Below are 20,055 nucleotides of genomic sequence, written 5' to 3' on the forward strand. Positions count from 1 at the left end.
AAATGTGCAGTCAATAAGCCACAAATGATCTTTAATAATAAGATTTATTGCATGCAACCTTCACTGAGTAAACAAACTGAGGTAGATTTGTGTTTAAGGAAGAGTGGTTTCTAGGGTGAGATGAATATTATTCAACAGACTAGTACAGTGTGCATCACTTTCAACACTTTAATACTTCAAGGAACCTGGCACAAAATTTTCCAAGAAACCTACTCTTCTCCAAATGAAAAGTTAGGAAGGACAATGCCATGCATGTGCTTTTGTTTTTGAAGGAGGTCTTGAACAAGTATTATGGATGTACTGTACAGACAGGTCTTGGTGCAAAATATTTTTACTGAAGCGAGGGACACGTTATTTAATGATCCACCAAGTGATTCAGTTCCCCCTCAATAAACTGATTCAGTCGAAATGCATTGCTGCTCTGCATGTGTGTCTGCGGGCATGCCATTCCTTGTGCGGATGTAGAAACAAAAGATGACCGATTGGTTCGTTTTCTTTGTTCAAACTGTGAACCCAAAATTTGCTCATGGAGGATATGTGAAGAAACTTTGCTCGCTAGCCTATTTTCATGAAACAAAAATTCACAAAAATTCAGGACTGCAAATTATCCACACTTTGGCAAATGTTAGTGCAAAAATAACTGTAACAAAGAGATTTTCTTGGATGAAATTATGTTTTTGCTCATAAATATGCAAATCTGCAAATAAAAGAGAAAGCAACATTCCCTTAAAACAGCACAACTGAAAATCAAATGAGACACAAAGGAGCAATTACAAGATCTGCATAAAAAAAAAACACATAAAAAGGGCCCTTCAATCTACACACTGATGAGAACAACTTCCGTCACACAGCTAGCACTAACCAAACTTTAGGCAGGCAATGACATAATGCTTCCTATGACTGGCGCTGAAATTCTTTCTCTCTTTGAAATCGAAATATTCTGTTGTGCAGTAAAATAAACACTCATTCACATGGAGACAATTGAAAGTGTTCACATTTTGTGACAAGTCACTTAACATGAGCTGTGGGTCCTAATCACCCCCATTCTGGCCAGTAAAAGTCAAACAATTTGAGGTTCTAACATTTCTTTAGATCCCACTTCAGCAAGCAGATATGCAGTGGATACACCAGTGATAACATCAGAATGCGACATCTTCAACAAGTCCTTTCTTAAGTCCAGTCCATGGTTTTCCAAAAGACCAGTCATCATGGTTGGCATGATGGAGGAGCAAGGGTGGAATATTGACAAATTGACAAAAGAAATGGAAAAATATTGAAAAAGGGGCTGAAGATCACCACTGTTTGCTTTGGCATTCTTTCATGATTAATGGTTTGTCGGTTTGCTGCCGAGTGCTTTGCCCTTTCTTTCCCCCAAAGCAAACCTGTCCATGCCCATACCAGTGGTAAGTAACAGGGTGAATAAGTGAATGCTTGTGTCACAGTTCATATAAATAACTTATGAATAACTTTAATTGTAATGAACTTGCAGGGACTTCTGGAACTTTGGACTAAACTACAAAATGGAACATTTTTGAGTATTCCTTTTTGAGTCACTGACACAATGCTACAATACTTCCTCCTTATGTGCACAACTTTATTTAGCTATCCACTTGTATTAACTTCATTTCATTGATCCAGGAATTCCCTTGTGCATGGGTGGACATGTGACTACATTCCTTTTGTCCAATTTGAAGAGTCTGTCCCTTTTTATTGTTGACCAGAAGATTAAGTGTGATTTGACATTTCCATCTGTAGTCATACTGGTAAACAGCCAAAATTTTCAGCTGTTTGAAAAAAATTAGCAAGCATGCTTCACCCTCCATCTTATAATTGCAAGGTTAATACACAGCGTAAAGCCATAGTCTACATGCACATTTTGCTGCTGAGGTACACTCATTATTAATGTTACTGGGTACATTTCAACCACTTGACAAAGAAGACACAACAAAAATGTTGAATCTTACTGAGGTACTGCGGCTGTTCATTCTCAGGAACCATTAATGACCATGGTTTCTTATGACAAGTGCATCCGCAAATAATATTTGTGAAAATGGAATACCAAAGGGAATGTGTTTCAAAAGGCTTATGGTTTTCTTTTACAGTTTTCTGGGGAAACTGGTCCCTGAGAGACTTCAAAATGAGCCTGCATTCCTCTGGACAAATTTAAGATAATGCATTCGAGGGAGGCAATGGGGTCAGCATAAAAACACCTCTCAACTTTAATTGTTCACCTCACAGTGCTACACTGGTTTTCTGGTGGGGAATAGAGCATAAGCACGATTGCAGAAATTGTGGCAAATATTCATTGCCCTAACCCTAAAAAAGCAGGATTTCTTTCAAGTCATCTTTAAGCTGAGAGGAAAGGAGAAGGTGGGCCAAGATCTCAGCTGTTCCACGCTTGTCTTTTTCAAATTACACAAGCACCTGTGAAGTTCCATGCAATATGACATACAGTTTTGCTGTTGGGGTCATTTAAAGTTCATTCCCTTATGCGTGTCTGCCTGTGTGCATCGTGCACATCAACAGAAACAAATATCGCCCCCGCCCCCACTTTTGTTAGAATTAATGCAGTGTCTTGTATGTTAGTTCTGATACTAACTGCTTAGGACCATTTCGGAATCTTCTCCAAGATGCATGGCTCACGCACAAATGGATCACCTATCCAACCTTTCCGAACGTTTCAACATGACCTCAAGGGCTTTTCTGAATCATAAACTACAACATAAAGTAGAAAATTCCAATAAAGAAAATTCCTTTCAAATAAACCTTCTTGACTGTGAACAAGACAGAAGGTAATAACTAGACCAGAAAACTTGTTTTACTTAATTGTAAATACCTGTCTGGACAGTACGTGTTTCTTGTTTCATCTTTTTTTTACTTTGAGTTAAAAAAAAAAAGGTAGCACAGACATATACATATTTACAGGTCCATCAATAAAATATCTGATTATATTAACAACTTAGAGTTGGCCTTTGAATGAGAACATGATCTGCATTTGGATGTACAGGAAGTTTCACGAATCAAAATGCAGATGATTTTGGTCTGTCAGGATTTTCCCCTGTGTGTAGAGATTTGCGGTACCCAGGCTGTTCACATCGATAACAGCGCTGCGGCTACTTGTAGGGGGCCGGCTGTTGGCCATATTGGGCGGTAATGTCCTCAGCCCCATTCCACCTGTTCTCAAGATTCCTTTGAGCTGTGGATCCGTGCTGTATCTGTCCAAGGCGGGCGAGTTGAACTCCCCTTGGGAGGAAATGGGCCCAATTCCGGAGTGGAAACTCAGGTCTCGGCTGGGTGTTCCGTACGGAGTGCTGGAGGCCCTGCTCGGCATAGCAGGAATCTGGAAGTCATAAAGGCTCTTTTGCTGCTGCTGTTGTTGTAATGATGTGGCAGCTGAGTAGGTGTTCAGTCCAGGGTTGCTGGCGACAAAGTTGGGGTTGAGGGGGGCAGGGGGTGGAAGCTTAGAGGACAGGGCCTCCCCTGGGAAAGAGGAGAGGGGAGTCAGACGGGTCCAGTCATCTTTGGTAACTTGGATGGTGAGAGTTGAGACAAGGTGGGAGAGCTTGTTGGCAACATGGGCAAGAACCATCTGAAAAGATTGCAAAAAAAAAACCAACATATAATTTACAATGAGTACAATCTGGCAAACGTTGAGAATTGGCAACTATTTCTTTAGACAAATTCAGCTTGGTGAGGAAAATAACTACTTGAAATCTGTCTACACTGTTACATTCGAAGAAAGTTTTTGCAAGAAAATTTAAAATTAAAATAAAATGAGACAACAGAACAGTTCAAAATTGTCCCTTTATCAAAAATATGCAAGTTAAAAACTTAGGGTTGTTCTTTTTATGATCATCGAGACAAACAAATTTTTCTGTTTGTAGAAATATTTGCTTTCCATTTTAATTGGCAATTCTAGTTCTGCTTCTGCTCCATACTGCACAAACACCCTTGGAGGGTTATAAACATGCATGCAATGAATTTGTTCATAGCGTCCCTTTTGCAGATTAACAAACTGAGAATAAATGTGTGAGTTCTGGTATCAGAATCGCACCTGCTCATTTGCATCTCTACGCACTCGGACATGAAGTGAACCGGCGATGGCACCAAACGAGACTGTCCAAAAATGCTCATTGCGAAACTCCAGCACACCGTCCAGGGTTGAGGCCTGTGATGAACAGGGAAATAGTCAGAATCATTGAAGAAATATCAGATGACAAAATCATCCATTCAACAGTCAACCATGATCACAGGTTGGAACGTGAGCTCATGGCCAAAAGTGTCCACAAGCTCAGTTAGACAGTATTGGCATTAAACTGACAAATATGGCTGCCTACTACTTGGCTTAACAGGATTTTGAGTTCAGACCAGTGTTGTATTCGAGCCCATCATAAGTCATTCAGTCTTAAGCCAATTCTTAAGCTATTCAAATGAGTTGTGACAAAAGTGTTCTTTTGTCACAGCTCACCCTGTTACTTATGGCTTGCCTTGTGAAGAGACTTGTGACTGGATTTGTGAAGGGAATTGTGAAAGGACTTGTGATGGACTTGAATACAACACTGGTTCAGGCATTAGGCACAGCATTATTACATGTAGGTTTTAAGACCCATGCAAAGGCACTCAAATATATTCTTGCATTTCCAGATGAAGAGTTACTGCATGCAGCCACCCTGACCACTGCAAATTTTGGTAAGCAACTTCAGTCTCCGGTCAAAGCAACAAGAATCAAAACAGATTCAGCAAACCTCTCTTAGACTCTTATCCAGCTGTCCAATGACGTGAGCGGGAGATGTCTGCAGTAGGATGGTACCCGTGTAGATACTCATAGGAAGCATGGTACCAAAGGTCATCAGGGCTATGGAAACAGCTGCTAGGGTGTCCGCTACAAAGTAATTGCTACATAACAGAAAGGGGCAAGAGTCGTGCAGGATAAATATCCGAGTAATATGTTAATGACTGCATTAAATATCCAGTTATGATGGAAATAAATTTCAAAATCAATTCTGTGAAATAAATATCAGTCAAAATACAAATAAAAAGGATTTAAAGAAACCAGGAAATAGAAATATTTTTATAAATTTTACTAAAAACCCTTGAAATTGTATCTTTGGGTTTCAATTAACCTTATTTTGAATTTTTGTTTTGCAATTTTAACCCATATTTTGATTTTTTTTATGCTGATATTATTTGCATATTCATGAGCAGAACTATGATGTCATCCAAGGCACAGAATCTCAATGTTGCACTGATTTGTGCACAGAAAATTTCTAGATTTTTGTAACCACTGCTATGGCAGGTTTTTTTTTTTGGCAATTTATTGCTGTGTAAGTATATGGCAATAATCCAGCAACAATCCTTCTCACAGAAAAGTTCCCAAATAGCAAATTTGGGATTCACAATGAAACATATGCAACCTGAACCGTGTCTTCCTGGATTTACATCAAAGCAAAAAGCGCCCTCACTTGTCCTGAAATGCTTGATCACTTTTCAATGTTTGCAAAAGTGACACCGTTCAATTCACATATCTCAAAAAAGATGTAAAACTATCTTTGTACATGGAAGAAAAGTACAGAGTACACAAAAAGTGATTCTAAGAAAAATACATTTCCTGGTTCCTTTATGAATGATAGGCAGGCGTGAAATGCCACAGAAAATGATAAAGACACAAAGAATGATCGCGATGCTCAAGTGAATTTTGTACACTGTATACATCTATAAATGACTTGAAAACTACTGATACTCCAAAATCCTCCCTTATTTCTTGAATATGTTCCTTAGAGGAGTGACCACTGCCTCAATCCTTCAAAATCCTCTGGCAATTTGTGTAATAATGTGGAGGCAGTGTTAATGGTATCTTGAAATAGTGTGGATGATTTCGTGTTAAATCTACGCATGAATTTATGCATGGCATGGCGGAGTGCAAACAACACAAGGTCTAACCTAAGACCTCAACACAATGTGTCCTCCAGCCGATCAGCAGAACTGTTTTGCCATTTAGCCTCAGTTCTCCAAAATCCTCTAAAACTGCCCAGAGGATTTTGGGGGGATTGGGGAGAGCTAGGGTTAAGGGAATATTTACTTGACGTCCACCAGGAGATCAGTGATGAGGAGGGCAAGGGCACCAGCCATGGCAATCAAGACGAAGGGGTTCACCCTGGGAAGGAGGAGGCGATCAAACCCTGGAACTACTGCACAAAAGCTGACAAAGGACAAACACAAATTTGATATTTCAAGTAGGAGTAGAAAAAGTAATTACCGTAGGAAGAGTGAGATCACCCGACCCTTGGAATAGATCTGACAATTTTAAGACAGTACTTACAAGCCCACCAAAACTGATGAAGGACCAAAGAAATTGATAGTATTCCAAGCGGGATAAGATTTTACAACGAAATTCTGATTGAAAAAAAAAAAAAACAATGGTGATGAAACCATCTGCCATCCGCTTATAATGGTGTATCTGCGTAATTAAATGCGGTACTGATCACCCTTTTTCTTTCAATTCAATGGCAAGAGCTTCCACTTGTCTTTCTTATCAGCCACTGAGACAATGTAAACATACTAATTCACTTGTCATTGGCGACAGTTCAACTCACTTTCTGCTCATGTCAGCAAAGTGTTCCTGCAGCCAGCTAGATCGTGAGGCCTCAATGACGTGCCTGAATGCCTTGCTGTTGGCCCCGTAGGTCACTGTGATGTGACAGACGAAGCCCAAACCGGCACCCAGCATCAGGCGACCAGTGTGGATATCCACTGGCTGGAAAAAGCGCTCTGTGCTGTATGGGATTCAGAAGTCATGATAAGAAGTTGTCACTCATGAACAACATTTGTGCCGCATTCTTTGATAAACCACGAAACCATTCTCTAACTTTCAATGAGAAACAAAGCTACAAAAAAAAAACACACCCACATCTGCTCATAATGGCAACAGAGGCAGAAACAACTGGAAATTGAACTCACAATTTCCAGACGAAAATTAAGCGTTTCAACTTGTAAAAGTTAACACTGAATATGTATTTAGAAAAGTAAAATTCCCTTGCTATCGCAGGTATTACAGCTTCTGTTCTCAGTTCAAGCAAGCTACTCCAATGAATTTCAAAAAATAGATAAAATGGCAGTACCAGCTTTATATGGTTGCAAGAGAGGTACATGTACTATCTAAATGTACCTACAATATTACAGCCATAATGTGGAAAGTTGATCATTTTCACAGAATTCTGACAGCTGTTGATATACATGTACATTTGTAATTTGACGACAAAAGTCCCACTACATGTACATATGTACATGTACATATGTACATGTACCATACATGTATTTCCTGGAATCTATGAATGTCTTTTATGCCGAATCGGCATACATTTATTTCTTCGTTTTACTCAATTATCACTAGATAGGTATTAAAAACAGTCCAAGTAAAAATTACCTTTCTTTCATGATGAATATTGCACCGAAAATTGCCAGCATCGTACAGGAAAAGACAGCAAGAACTTCAAACCGTTCAAATCTGCATTTTGTCAAGAAGAAACACCATACCATAGCTAAAGTGCCAATGACACACTTTTTGTCAGGTAATAAATCACACCTATGCTGCAGACAAGTTTCACGAGAAGCTGAAGTTTCTTCGGGAAATTCATCAATACGCTGTGAAGTCCCATGTGTCGTGATCTCAGTTTAACACTGACTCCCATTACCATAAGCACGAACAAATGAGCATTCCATACATGTAAGTCATTTTAAGATAACCTGTGCACATGCACGAGATTGGTCCATTCATTCAGTATTATGGTCAGTAACGACATTGCTTTACATGAGCTTTGCTGTCCCAATTTCGCAACAAGTAAAACCACCGACATCCTTCTCAGTTACTCCCAACCTATCACTCAGAAACAAATGGCATACTGTGCTCTTGTACATTATCAAAAGTTTAGAGGAGTATGTAGAAGACACTGTATGGCCTTACAAGGGCTTCCGATGAGAGATGCATGTTCATGCTGGTCAATGCATGCCAAATTTATACAAATTTAAAAAGCTGTACCAAATCACTTCTCACCCAAATGAATATACAGACACTGGTCTCTGTTGAGACACCCATATCGTGATGAGGCATGTCACCAGTAACATTAGATCACATACTGTCAGGTATGTATAGGCACTCAGGGCTGAAATGGAAAATATGAAACAAAACTGTGATCATGTAACTTTTATCCCGTTCTTTTAAACCAACTTTTCGAGAACTTGGAATATCTGCTAGCCTTTCATAAACAAACAATATTTGAGAAGTATGCCCCTGCGCCATAGTATTGGAGGAAACAAATTCTGAGCAAATATGAGTGTAAGCCCCATCCCCACCACCCCATCCAAAGTCAAAAAAGACAGTCATTTCAGGAAAATGGAAAAGTGACATCTGGGAGGTTCTCACTAGATAGCTTAGAAAAAGCATAAGGGGAGATTACAAAACCCTGTGCCAAAGCTGGTATTCATGTACATGTACTGTGACAGCAGCATCTGCATCTTGTACATTGCTCATTGGGTAACCAGTCTCATTTGATTCTAATTTGAGGAGACACTAGGGACACAAATGTATTCTGAACCCCGGGTGCCCATCCTTTCGCATCCATTTGGCCATTGAGGTATTTAATGCGTGCATACCTCCTGTGAGCGAGTGTGTCACATGCTGTAGTGACTTACAAACCTAATTGCCAGATTAGTCAGAAAAAAGCAGTACATGGCTAAAATTGAAATGTCCAAAATGTTTACAGAAGGCTAGCACTGTCAAACTTCTGGTTGGTGGCAACACATCAAAAGGTAGATTTTTTAAGTCTCATTCATCAATTTAAGTATAAAACTTCCAAGTTTATTTTTATTGTTTTATTGGATATTTCCACTCCAGTGAGTACTAATTAATATAATTGTGCCAGTAGGAAATGCTTCAGGTGTACAAAATGTACATTGGAGAAAGTAAAATGAATAATGGGTGAACTATATTTACAAAAACAGTAATCTCGATTTGAAATGCCCTGGGCCATCAGGCAAGTGTTAATATTTATGGACCCACTGACGACAAATGAAAGATACAGATGCTCACCCATGCTGTTGGTAGACTGACACCATAGTAGAAGCACTAGCATACAGGCAATGTCAAAAACTCCCAAGATGACGACCCTTCTAGCCTGTTAAGGGAATACGTATATGTACATATACATGAATGTAAGTTCACTGGGCAGGGTTTTCAAACTAACAAAGTATGGACTCTAAACGCAAATTGCAGACTGTTACACATAGTCTAGATTCTGGCTGTTTTATCTGTTTTCCTCACACTGTTCTTGTGAATCCAGTACAGCACTGATGTACATGTACATGTAGCACATATGCATCCTGAATCATTTTCATGCATGTGAAAGCCCATGGTGTTGGTGGTAAGACAGGGAACACCCTTTACACCCTAGATTAAATCTGTTATATTACTTACTTCTCTTTCACCAATTACTGATCGGAACTCCTGTATAAGTTTGGACAGGACTCCTTGCTGTGGTCTGGCAAAGGGCTGGATTGGTCCTGTGATGTGATCCTTAGCCCCTCCATTCAACACTGCTCTCTGCCGCAAATCTAAAACACCAAAATAGGAAGAAATAATGACATTACACAATTCCTTTTGCTAGAACTAACTCCTTCAAATTTGTTGTAATCATTTCCCCAGCTTTGGAACTCTTTATCGGTAGATATTCTGCACCAGGCAATCGATTCTTTTAAATAACGATGACAAAAGTCAGAAACAGGTGTCACTAGGCCACTTTGAAAGGGGTGGTCATCTCATCCAAAATTTGCTTACAGACCAAAAAGAATATAATTTGTTAAAAATCGATGTCCCCAAAACCATGTCTATGTGAAAAATCTTTGATACTGAGTCAAGAGCACAGTTGAATTGCCAGTGTGTGCAAGTTTTAAATTTGTGTAACTAAACAAAAACCGTACAAGTAAAATTGAACAAGTTGCACAAATTCAAAATCTGCACATTAGAATTCCACATACATGTACAGACATCATTAATACAGTGGTTTATTAGCCATCAGAAAGCAATGACATATCCTACATGTACATCATGTCACAGTCCTGCAAAGTTTAGAAGGACCAGGAATAGGTCTTGTAGGTTCTGATAAATCTGGAGACAATTAAGACCTGGAAATGTTTTAATTGTGCAGTGCATTCAAAATTTAATTTGATACCAAGAGCACCTTCATATGCATGTGCAGTTTTATGGAAGTTATGGTAATGATTTCTTGACAAATGGAATGTTCTTGTACATTGTGTTTGTATTGAGCCAGGAAAATTTTTGCAATCGCTGACAGTGGCCTCCAGTTCCAGAACTAAAATGTCAATTTCTTCCTTATGGATAAAGGTCATTATGAAACTTTTAGCACCTATAAACTGAGATATGTACTATGCAGAATATGTCGGAAGGACTTTTATATACAGATGCCATTAAGTTTTCCCTTCAGTCATTCATCGGTGATCTACAGTATTAGCCATCTAAAAGCAATGAGTTGCCCACAAATGTCAAATTGAGCAGTGAAAATATTGAAGTATTCATTTAGAAAACACTTCAAATTGTTCAGAGCAGTCTCATACAGTGTCAAAGGGCTTCGAGTTTGTGGATATGATGTTCCATAGCCCTACATATGGAATTCGTTTTGATATGTCAAGTAATACCAAGTATTTGAGTAGCCCCTCATTGAAGTAAATTTATTCTATGAAACAATGCAGAGGATTAATGTTGCAATAAATCTTTTCTTTATGGGTACTGAACAGTTACAGTTGGGCAACATTTTGGGCATGTTGGGTAACTTTCAATGATATGCATTGAGACACTGACTGGGCAGGATCCCCATGAAGGACTTGCAGGGCAATAAAAATATGCCTCGGATCCTTACCCCAATGTACCAATACACTAAGCCAAATTCCCGTTCTGTCACGATGTTGATTATAGTGCCCCAGCGCAATGAAAAGAACATTCATGTACATGTAGGCTATGAATGTTTTTTGGATAGCCTAGGCTGGCTATGTTGGAGGCAGGAAGCCTTTTTCACGTTTCATGTGCGCATGCTCAGAAGATTTAGAGGGGAACAAATTCATGACAAAAATGTTGCGTAATGTTTGGTGAATTGCTGCTCGTGACTGTTGAAGACAATTGTTCTTATTTGTTCATTTTGGGAAGAGTTCCATTTATGGACGCCAGTAATTATTCTCTACAGTGACCTATTAGCCTTCAGAAGGCAAAAACAAGTCCAAAAAAGTTCAATTTAGGCGGGGAAAAATTTTGTTTACTTAGAAAACACTTAGAACTTTTCAGACAAGTCTAATTTTGTGCAAGGGGCATGTGGGGTGTCAAGTGGCGTTCCTTCATTATATTTATACTGATACTATCATGCTTAGGCTAGGTTAAATTTTACACCGCCGTAATTTTGTCAAGTGATGTCTGGGTATGGAACTCTTTCCATTATGCACACCTTCAAAAACTGCGCCTAACTCTAAGGCCTAGCCTAGGCCGACTAGCTGTCCCGCGCGCCCTGCCGGACTGCCTACCTGACGAAGTTGACTGTGCAACTGGAGCAATATCCATTGACGTGTCGTACGCATCTATGTCGATTTTGAAGGCCTCCCGATCTGACAGTACAGCAGAATTTACGTTATCAGACCCCTGGTAAAATCTTGTTCCAGTCTGAGCCATTTTAGGGGCATATCTTTCACGGAAACTATCATTCTGGGATTCCAACGTGGAAACTTTAAAACTAGCGGACGTGGGCGCCGCCATCTTTTATTGATGACTCATCAGACAATGAACGATTCTTTGTATTACTTCATTGGTTGAATGACGGACTTGTCACAGTCAAACGCCAATGATCGGAGTCCTTTCATGCCAGGTTATTAAAAAATTGGCCGCAAGAGGGCGTAAAACTACGGAGACCCGGTACCCCCACGAGGTACAGACCATTAAATTAAGTCCCATAAACAACAGCGATAACTGGCCCCACTTTAAAAATACGCGAAAATACTCACAAGATTCTCAGGTGTTCAAAACACACAGTAAATTAAAGCTCATCTCCTCGTCTTTTCTTTTCCTGTCAATTTTTAGTGGTTTATCCGATGACTTTTGAAGATATTTTTATTCCCCCTAAAAAAGAAACAACACTCATGAAGCCTGCAGCCATTTTGAAAAGAGATACACTTTGTAGCAAAATAGACCGTTTTAGGGCACTGATTCCTCCCAAATTCACTCGGACTCAAGCTGACATTCCTGTGGCTAGCCTTCACCTTTCTTCCCTGCAAATCTTCAAGTTCGTGGCCCACAAACCCTATTTAATGGCCTTCAACCCACAGGCATGACATATAATGAATAAGTATTTTGTTTGTTAAAAACCCAGACTATTTATGATTTATAATGAAAACAAACTTAACGCGCAAAATAAATTATTTCGTGCAACTTGAGTGCACAAAATAAAGAGTTATTCTTGTCTTTGAGATCGCCAGAGGTGTGAGCATTCATCTCAGATCAGACAAGCAAATTCCACCCCGCCCCCGAACTCGGATGAACTTGGGTGTGGGTATGTGTGGGCTTTTTTGGGGGGGGGGGGTTGGTTTGGTTTGGTTTGGTTTGGTTTGGTTTGGGTTAGGCTGGGTTGGTTTGGTTTAACTTAGCGTGCATGTATACACACTCCTTGTCATCACAAATGTTAAAGTTTATTAACTAAGTCGTTTTGTTGTTTTGATCACTTGAAGTTATTTTTGAAACAGAAAAATAAAAACCCTGGCTACCTGCCTGTTGTAGGTGTGGTTTAAGTATTGGTAAGCCAAGGCCCTAATGATTTTGTATAAATAAATTTTATAGGCCTAACTAAATTTTTATAAAATAAATTCTTAATATTGTGTGCATCCGAAGCAATTAATAATGTGCACTGAAGTTATGGACATGTTTGTCTCAGTTCGCCATGAATGTTTTTGCTAGTTCTTTGGAAAGAACTCTAAAATCGCCACAGCTCGTACTTTCTAATTTAAATGAGTTTTAGTGCACGAAAATATTAAAGACATATGGCACTGGGCCTCGGGCCTGGACTTAGGGCTTTCAATTCTGAGCAATCTGGTTGCAGTCGAGTCCTAAGGTGGCACTATTTAGCCATTTTGCAGAGGAACGGTTTTCAGAATGCCACTTCTCTGGGCAGGGAAGTTTCCAGCATTTTAAGGGTGGTTTACTTTGGGTGAGAATTTCTCAAAAATTTATTGATCAACCCAACAAAAATTGAAAGGAAAATGAAAGAGGACACGTCGAACATCATTTTCTAGGGAATAACTGAAATTTGTCCCCCCCCCCTCGCGAATACGGTCTACGGACAACGGACCACCGTGCTTTGATCTTTCAATTAATTAACAGCTCAAGAATATGGCGAGGTACTCAAAGGTCCTGCAAAGCAAAGAAAACAACTGCTTTACTATAATATCAATTTAAGATTCGGAGGATCAATCTTACTTGCATCTAGGCCTTCACATGTATTACTTTTCGATTTTAAAGCACGCCGCTTTCATGTCCCCCTTCAACTGACTTTATCTATATACGACCTTTTTGTGAGCACGATATTTCATTTTGTTCAACCAATAATTATAGAAAGGCTAGGCCGGAATCGAATAAACAAAATCAAAAGCAGAGCGAAAGATTTTTCAAGGGGCAGGGGGGGGGGAATGGAAACTTGATGGCATTAGAATAAAACACAGTTACCACCAGTGTGACAGTTGTCTACATGGATGAATTACCAGCACATTTTAATAATTTCATGCAAAAATATTAACTTGGAAAAAGTAAATATTCTGACGCAGTGTTAAAAATAAATAATTCATTAATTAAATTCATCAAGGAAACGGTTCTGCTGGAACGCATTTGAACAAGTGTTTTGTACTGTTATAAATCACTGCGCTGTTCGAATTCAAAGTAATACATTAATTAAAAAATTTCACTCCAATTTGTCTGGTCCTTAATTTCAATTTGAGGGATTGAATTTCACTCAAATGGAGTGAATTTTCATTCTTTGGGATTTAGAGAGTACCCTGTCTCCCCGGTTCGTATTAAGTGAGACATCATCGCAACGAGAACCAAGCATAGGGACTACTCGTATACGCGAAGCTAAGAAGCGACGTCGAATTTATTGGGACCCAAAAAAGTGGTGCATGCGAACGTCGCGAAGTGACATTTTGAGTCAGTATGAACGCTTCTTATCAGGGTTATGTGAGTGTACTGCCAAGGCATGATATTCGGTGTTGTCTTACTGCATGGGGGAAAAAGGCATGCTAGCCTTCCCGGAACAAATTTAAATTTGCATTTTTCGCGACACCATAATTACTTCACCTGAATTATTCACCGCTTAGTAATGAATGCACGGTGAAGCTAACGGTATTGTGACCCAGTTAACCGCGAAATTGATCGAAAAAAGAGCAAAAAAATGCACCCCAGTTTAATCATCATGTTGTCGCAAAGGGTGTACACCGAAATCTGGCAAGTTAAAAGTTTTCTGAAATTATGTTTCAGACCAGTAATGCTGATATCATGTTTCAGACCTGAAGCTTCGGATTTCTGTCACAACACCAAAAAAGATCGTATAAAACAGCACAAGACCATATCAACATTCAGCGATTATAATGTTGTGCATGTACTGTATAAGTCTGCACGATATGTTAATTAAGGCCCTGATGTCAAAACCAGGCTGCAGGCCTTTGTGTATACACTTGTTTCTTAAAGTAAGAGGTGATGGAGTAGCATGAGTTGGCACCACGAGAGTCTACTGGGGTCTGGGGTGAGAACATCCCTTAAAATCCCAAGCAAAACGATGTCACCAGTGCGCATCTTTATACTCTAGCGTATACGAAAACTAGTCGACATCCTTTCGGGGTTAAGCATTTTTAAAAATGCACGTTTGTAAACATTCAAGATTGTCCAAACTTTTCCGTGTGTTATCGTAATGCCAATCAGGGAAGACACTGTCAAATTGTGAACCCTGCTCAATGAAAATATTTCTCAGAGAGGGTTGCTGTAGTTGGCTTTATTATCGTGTATTAAGGTCAACTCAACAATAAAACACCAAAGAAAATTATATTAGGACAAAATTCCACATGTTTTTTGGTGCAAAAATTTCTTGGGATGACATCACATTTTTTCTTCATTAATATGAACATTTACATTAGAATCAATCAAACAAGTCCCAGAAAACGTTCTAAAATACCAAAATAACAAATGAAAATACGTTTAATTTAAACAGAGAGGTGCACATTCAATAGATGTATTAAAATATTAAAACCGTATTACACTTGCATGAGCAATAGACTCTTTATTGGTAACACTTTACCAGAAAAAAAGTTAAGTGTGGATCTGTAATCGTATACGTACATAAGTATTATGCGTGCATGTGGATACCAGTTTGAAATACGAACACAGCCACCTTTGTCATCCCCTGCCATGCCTCTGGCCCACAGACAAAAATATTCGGATGATAATGTTAGGTCCCAATTGTAAGCGTCTGTCCCAAAGTTCGGACAGTCCCAACTGTAGTGCTGCAGTTGGGCTGGGCCAACTATTGTTGACCAATTCCTGTAGAAAATTTCTAAACCTTATCCAAGTTTATGCATCTCACTCTGGACATAATTCATCTAAAATACGGCACTTCATCTATGACATGACATTGTTAACAATACGAATTCGGCAAATACTGGGCACATGCATACCTCTATGCTATAGTTAGGCCGGCTCAACTATAGCACTCGAGTTGGGACGGGACCAACTATAGTTGGAACGGTCCCAACTGTAGTTGGGACCGATGCTACAGTCGGGGCGTAACAATAACACGTTCATTGTCCTGTATAGGGGAAATAATAGGCTACCCCCTTTGGACAAAACAAAACAAAAGAAAACAAAACAGACACCTTCGTGTAGTGCTTTGTATTTTGTTTTGTATTATTGCTTCATGCTAATACATGTACAAGTTCGAATAGCCAAAGCTTGCCCGTGCAGTCTGTCTCTTTTTAACCAGAGTCGGCACTCCAGTTGCTACACAGTCATTACTCCTCGATGAATGTGACTTTTACCGTAGCCAGTCTCTGACGACTTTGAAACGACGAAGTATTAACAAACCAAATAACCAATGATGCTTCGACAAAAGTTCAATGAAAAGAATCAACACGGAATCTGTAAACTTGACCTTTCAGTCATTGCTTCTTAACTGCATTGTTCAAGCTAGTGATGTTTCTTGAATATCACCAAACCTCAAGGCAAAGAGGGAAGATGCTCGTACGCATGAAGGGAGTCGGCAGTAATTTCCTCAATAGTGCATTTTGTTCCTGTAAAGGATGGGGAAAAAATCTGAAATTTTCATAAAGAAAGCACAAAACATCATTATTTTATGGTATACGCTTCAGACAACACCACAGTGCAGAGCGTTAATTAAAATGGGATGAAACTGACATGCAACATTGCAACATTTTAAACTTCTAAAATGAACAAAGGAAGATCTTTCAGGGTGGATGGGGTCATGGACGTAAATCCCAGGGGAATGGGGTATTTATATTTTTTGTGGGGGGGGGGGAATCGGATTATTTAATCATCCCCACACACTTTCTTGTGGTGAGCAAAACATTAAAGCGGATTGTGAAGCATTTTTCATAGAAGCGTAGAGTCATGTATAGGGTTCCGCATGCCATGGCAGCCATATTTCCGGTCAGAGCTTTTCATGGCTGAGCAAGTCTCCCCCTCACCTTTCCCCATCCCCCACCCCCCCCCCAACCACACATTCAATTCCGGCACAAACATTTACACCACTGGGCGGGGCATCTCCCATCTCAATTCTCAATGAATAACTGGAATTGATGATTGAGTTTGCTTCATCAAAAGTTCCCTGTAGGCATTAAATTTAAGCACACGCCCAAATGTGTACATGTAAAATTTGTGAACCACAGACATTGAAAGAAAAGCTTTGTTGATATACGAGAGAATTTTACACACCTGGTTCGCTGCCCATGGTTGCACTGCTGGGCCGAAAGCCAGGCTTTGAACCAGGGACAGGATATGTGAAATATACGCACTGATGTTCGGCAGGGTCAAAAAACGGCCGTTTTCGATCTGCATGCATCACAGTTATGATTAAAAGGTCAGATGACACACTGGTGTGTTTTCTGTGAGGATTAAATATTTAAAAACTACAAATGCTGTCAACATGTAGACTAGGCAAAGTGAAAACAAACGCCCCCGAAACTGATGTCATTGGTAGGTAGTAGTTAAACAGCAAATGACAAACTTATAACTATGATCGAGTTTTTACATCACTAGATCTCGTACTCAAAAACACCATTAGCATAATTATGCAGCACTCGAAAATTTGGCCTCCATTACCAAGAAGCACTTCGTGGCCTCATGACGTACATGCAAGAGAATGGAAATAATTATACAGCTGGTTGTGATTCATAAAGTTGGCGTCAATCCAAATCTTAAATGAGTTGAGAAAAACATGATTGCCCATCATTGGTGGAAAATTGATACGTCAAAAGCACAGTGCTTGCAGTACTGGATACAGTAATAATTATTCAAATATTGTCCCTGCAGCAATAGAGCAGCACACAAATTAAACTAACCCAAGAGATGTAAAATTTTGCGTTCGATACAAATTTACGGGTAAACACACACGTGCGCGGTTGTATTATACTCTCGGCTTGTCCGTCACTTTCTCACTATTTATTCACATATTCCTCCTTGGAGTGGATTTCCGATCGTATGACAATCTGACCCTTTTAAAGCCAAATTTGATTATGCTGCTTCTTGTTTAGATCACGTGAATGATGTCCATAATGAAGATTTATTTCATTCCACTCGAAGTCAGTTCTAGGACAATGTTTCTCAGAGGCCATGTGTTCTGTTATAATGTGTGTTCCACTGAGGCAATAAAAAGAAAGCGCCAATGTTGTAGTGATCCGGGTGCTGTTTTTAGACTCCGTCTTTTGTTTGCAAACATTGACTATTTCGTATCGGCAGTCAAAGTTTGCAGAAAGTCAATCCTGTGTTGGCAGAAAGGTGTGCCTCCAGATGCACGGTTTTGCTTAATCGGTGTTAGAACGAGAGACATTTTTGTTTATTTATCAAGTAGAAAATAGTATATTTGAATATCAGGGAAACTTTTTAACACTTTGTGACTTATTCTTTTGTACTCAAGACGAACCACCCTTACAGATCCAACGAAATGATTTCGCCTTCTGTACGAACTCCCCAATCACTGAGCATTCTCAGTTGTTCATATTCATTTACTTACATTTCCTCTCCCATTTAACTTTTTTGCTGTGCTCCCTCAACCGTTTGCCGAAGTAAATCAGAACCAGCATAAGCAATAAATCTGAAATAAAAATTTATAAATAGATTATACGGCCATTGCAACATTGTACTTTAATAGCTTTTTTGTTTTGTTTTGTTTTGTTTGTTTGTTTTTGTGTGTGTTTTTGTTTGGGATGTCGAAGTCCCTGGAATGCCACAATATTTCAAAAAATCAGTGGCGTAACTAGGGTGTTACATCTGAGGGGGCACCTGGGGGATGCACTTTTTTTCAGGGGGCACTGAAAATAATTAACTAAGTATTTTTTGTCCATTTCAAAATTTCAAAGGGGGGGGCACCCAGGGGGCACGGGCCTCCGTTGGGGGGGGCACGTGCCCCCGGTGCCCCCCCCCGTAGTTACGCCATTGCAAAAATTCGAACTTTATGCTCTATATAACCTTCCATGCTCTCCTGTAAAAACGTAGATGCTTAGTTGATACCTCTTAAAACGTATGTGATGCTAATCAAACATAATGTAATCCCATTGGAATTTTTTTCAGGATGCATCAAAGTGTGGTATTGTAACCCAAATCACCAGCGGTTGTCCCGCGATTGGAAGGCTGTAGCATTTGATTCTTGATCTGCAAGTTTAGACAAAATAAAACAAAATCGGTCGAAATTTACTCACCGACTGGGATCAGTTTGCCATGCAGGTCACTAACGTCAATTCGTTTCATTGTTTCTGTTAATAGAGTAACCTACGGGTGAAGGGACAACGGGAAACTCATACAACTCAAATCACAGAAATCAATTCGATGTTTAAGGGAAGGGATTGATACCTTGATTGATTCCAAATCTAATTTAAACATCATTGCCAACGAAGGCAGGATTATTTTGTTTGTTTTCCCCTTTGTTCCTGTTTTTCACGAATAATCGAGATTATAGTATTCCGCTTCTTTTATTCGTGGGTTTTCCATACTCATGCCTGTTTGATTGAATAATCTGACTTGTTGACTTCTGAACTGGTTGGTTACATCATCGGGGTAAGTTTCATTGGCAAAATTAGGTAATTGATTTCCCACTAATGTCTGATTAAACTCGCAGGCGGGCAGGCTCCCTTCTCAGTATTTCTTGATCGTCGAGTTAAGTGCAGTAAACCTATATACACTAGTTTGACTCACCGGAACAGGAATGGCCATAACGCAAGGGCACAGCACCGTGCAAAGAACCAGAAGTACTGTCGGTGGCATGTGAACATACAGTAACTTGTGCCACTTAGCTTTCGAAGTCATCTTCATGTCAGGTTTGCAGGTTTGGATTTTATGAGGTGATCTTCTTTGCTTTCGTTAGGTCTCAAATATAATTCTTGTGTTTGGGCCAAATTTTTTATATACCGCAAAGATGGTGCCCCGGCTCAATGGCATCCGTTTTTCATAGTTTGCATCTGATGCATTCTAAATTAATTATACCATAAATTATTATAGATGGTTATTTTGCAAACATAATGGCACGTATGCAGGCAGGGGCACTTTTCTCTTCTACGCAATGACGTATGCGACGCATTATAAAAGTAGGCTACACTTTCCTTTGTAAGCTATAAAAGAAGAACCATGGGTGAGTCTTCTCGAGCAGTGAAGCGTCAAGCCGAGGGTGCGACTTGAATCCTGACCGGGTAGTGGTGAAGCATGGGAATTTGCCACTTCCCCTGTTTTGCCAAATTTAGTTTCCT

The 20,055-nt window shown here is 39.6% G+C and overlaps 2 protein-coding genes across 2 annotated transcripts; both read right to left on the reverse strand.

Moving 5' to 3' along the window:
- Positions 1 to 143: 143 nt before the first annotated feature.
- On the reverse strand, positions 144 to 11,819 carry slc30a6 (solute carrier family 30 member 6). The gene is made up of 10 exons (XM_022227366.2): positions 11,581 to 11,819; positions 9,470 to 9,606; positions 9,086 to 9,170; positions 8,051 to 8,159; positions 7,424 to 7,504; positions 6,594 to 6,773; positions 6,080 to 6,199; positions 4,746 to 4,896; positions 4,055 to 4,168; positions 144 to 3,589 (listed from the first exon to the last, which is right to left on the reverse strand). Exons 1-10 carry the CDS (start codon positions 11,807 to 11,809, stop codon positions 3,014 to 3,016), a joined length of 1,782 nt encoding a protein of 593 aa, XP_022083058.1. The 5' UTR covers positions 11,810 to 11,819; the 3' UTR covers positions 144 to 3,013.
- A 2,046-nt stretch (positions 11,820 to 13,865) lies between these two features.
- On the reverse strand, positions 13,866 to 19,829 carry LOC110975219 (uncharacterized). The gene is made up of 5 exons (XM_022227500.2): positions 19,508 to 19,829; positions 19,015 to 19,084; positions 18,330 to 18,410; positions 17,033 to 17,149; positions 13,866 to 16,371 (listed from the first exon to the last, which is right to left on the reverse strand). The coding sequence occupies exons 1-5, from the start codon at positions 19,622 to 19,624 to the stop codon at positions 16,298 to 16,300; spliced, it is 459 nt and encodes a 152-aa protein (XP_022083192.2). The 5' UTR covers positions 19,625 to 19,829; the 3' UTR covers positions 13,866 to 16,297.
- Between the last annotated feature and the right edge of the window lie 226 nt (positions 19,830 to 20,055).

Source organism: Acanthaster planci, linkage group LG01 (assembly GCF_054643075.1).
Source record: "Acanthaster planci isolate LZ-2023a linkage group LG01, COTS_SCS, whole genome shotgun sequence".
In the NCBI taxonomy this organism is placed as follows: domain Eukaryota; kingdom Metazoa; phylum Echinodermata; class Asteroidea; order Valvatida; family Acanthasteridae; genus Acanthaster; species Acanthaster planci.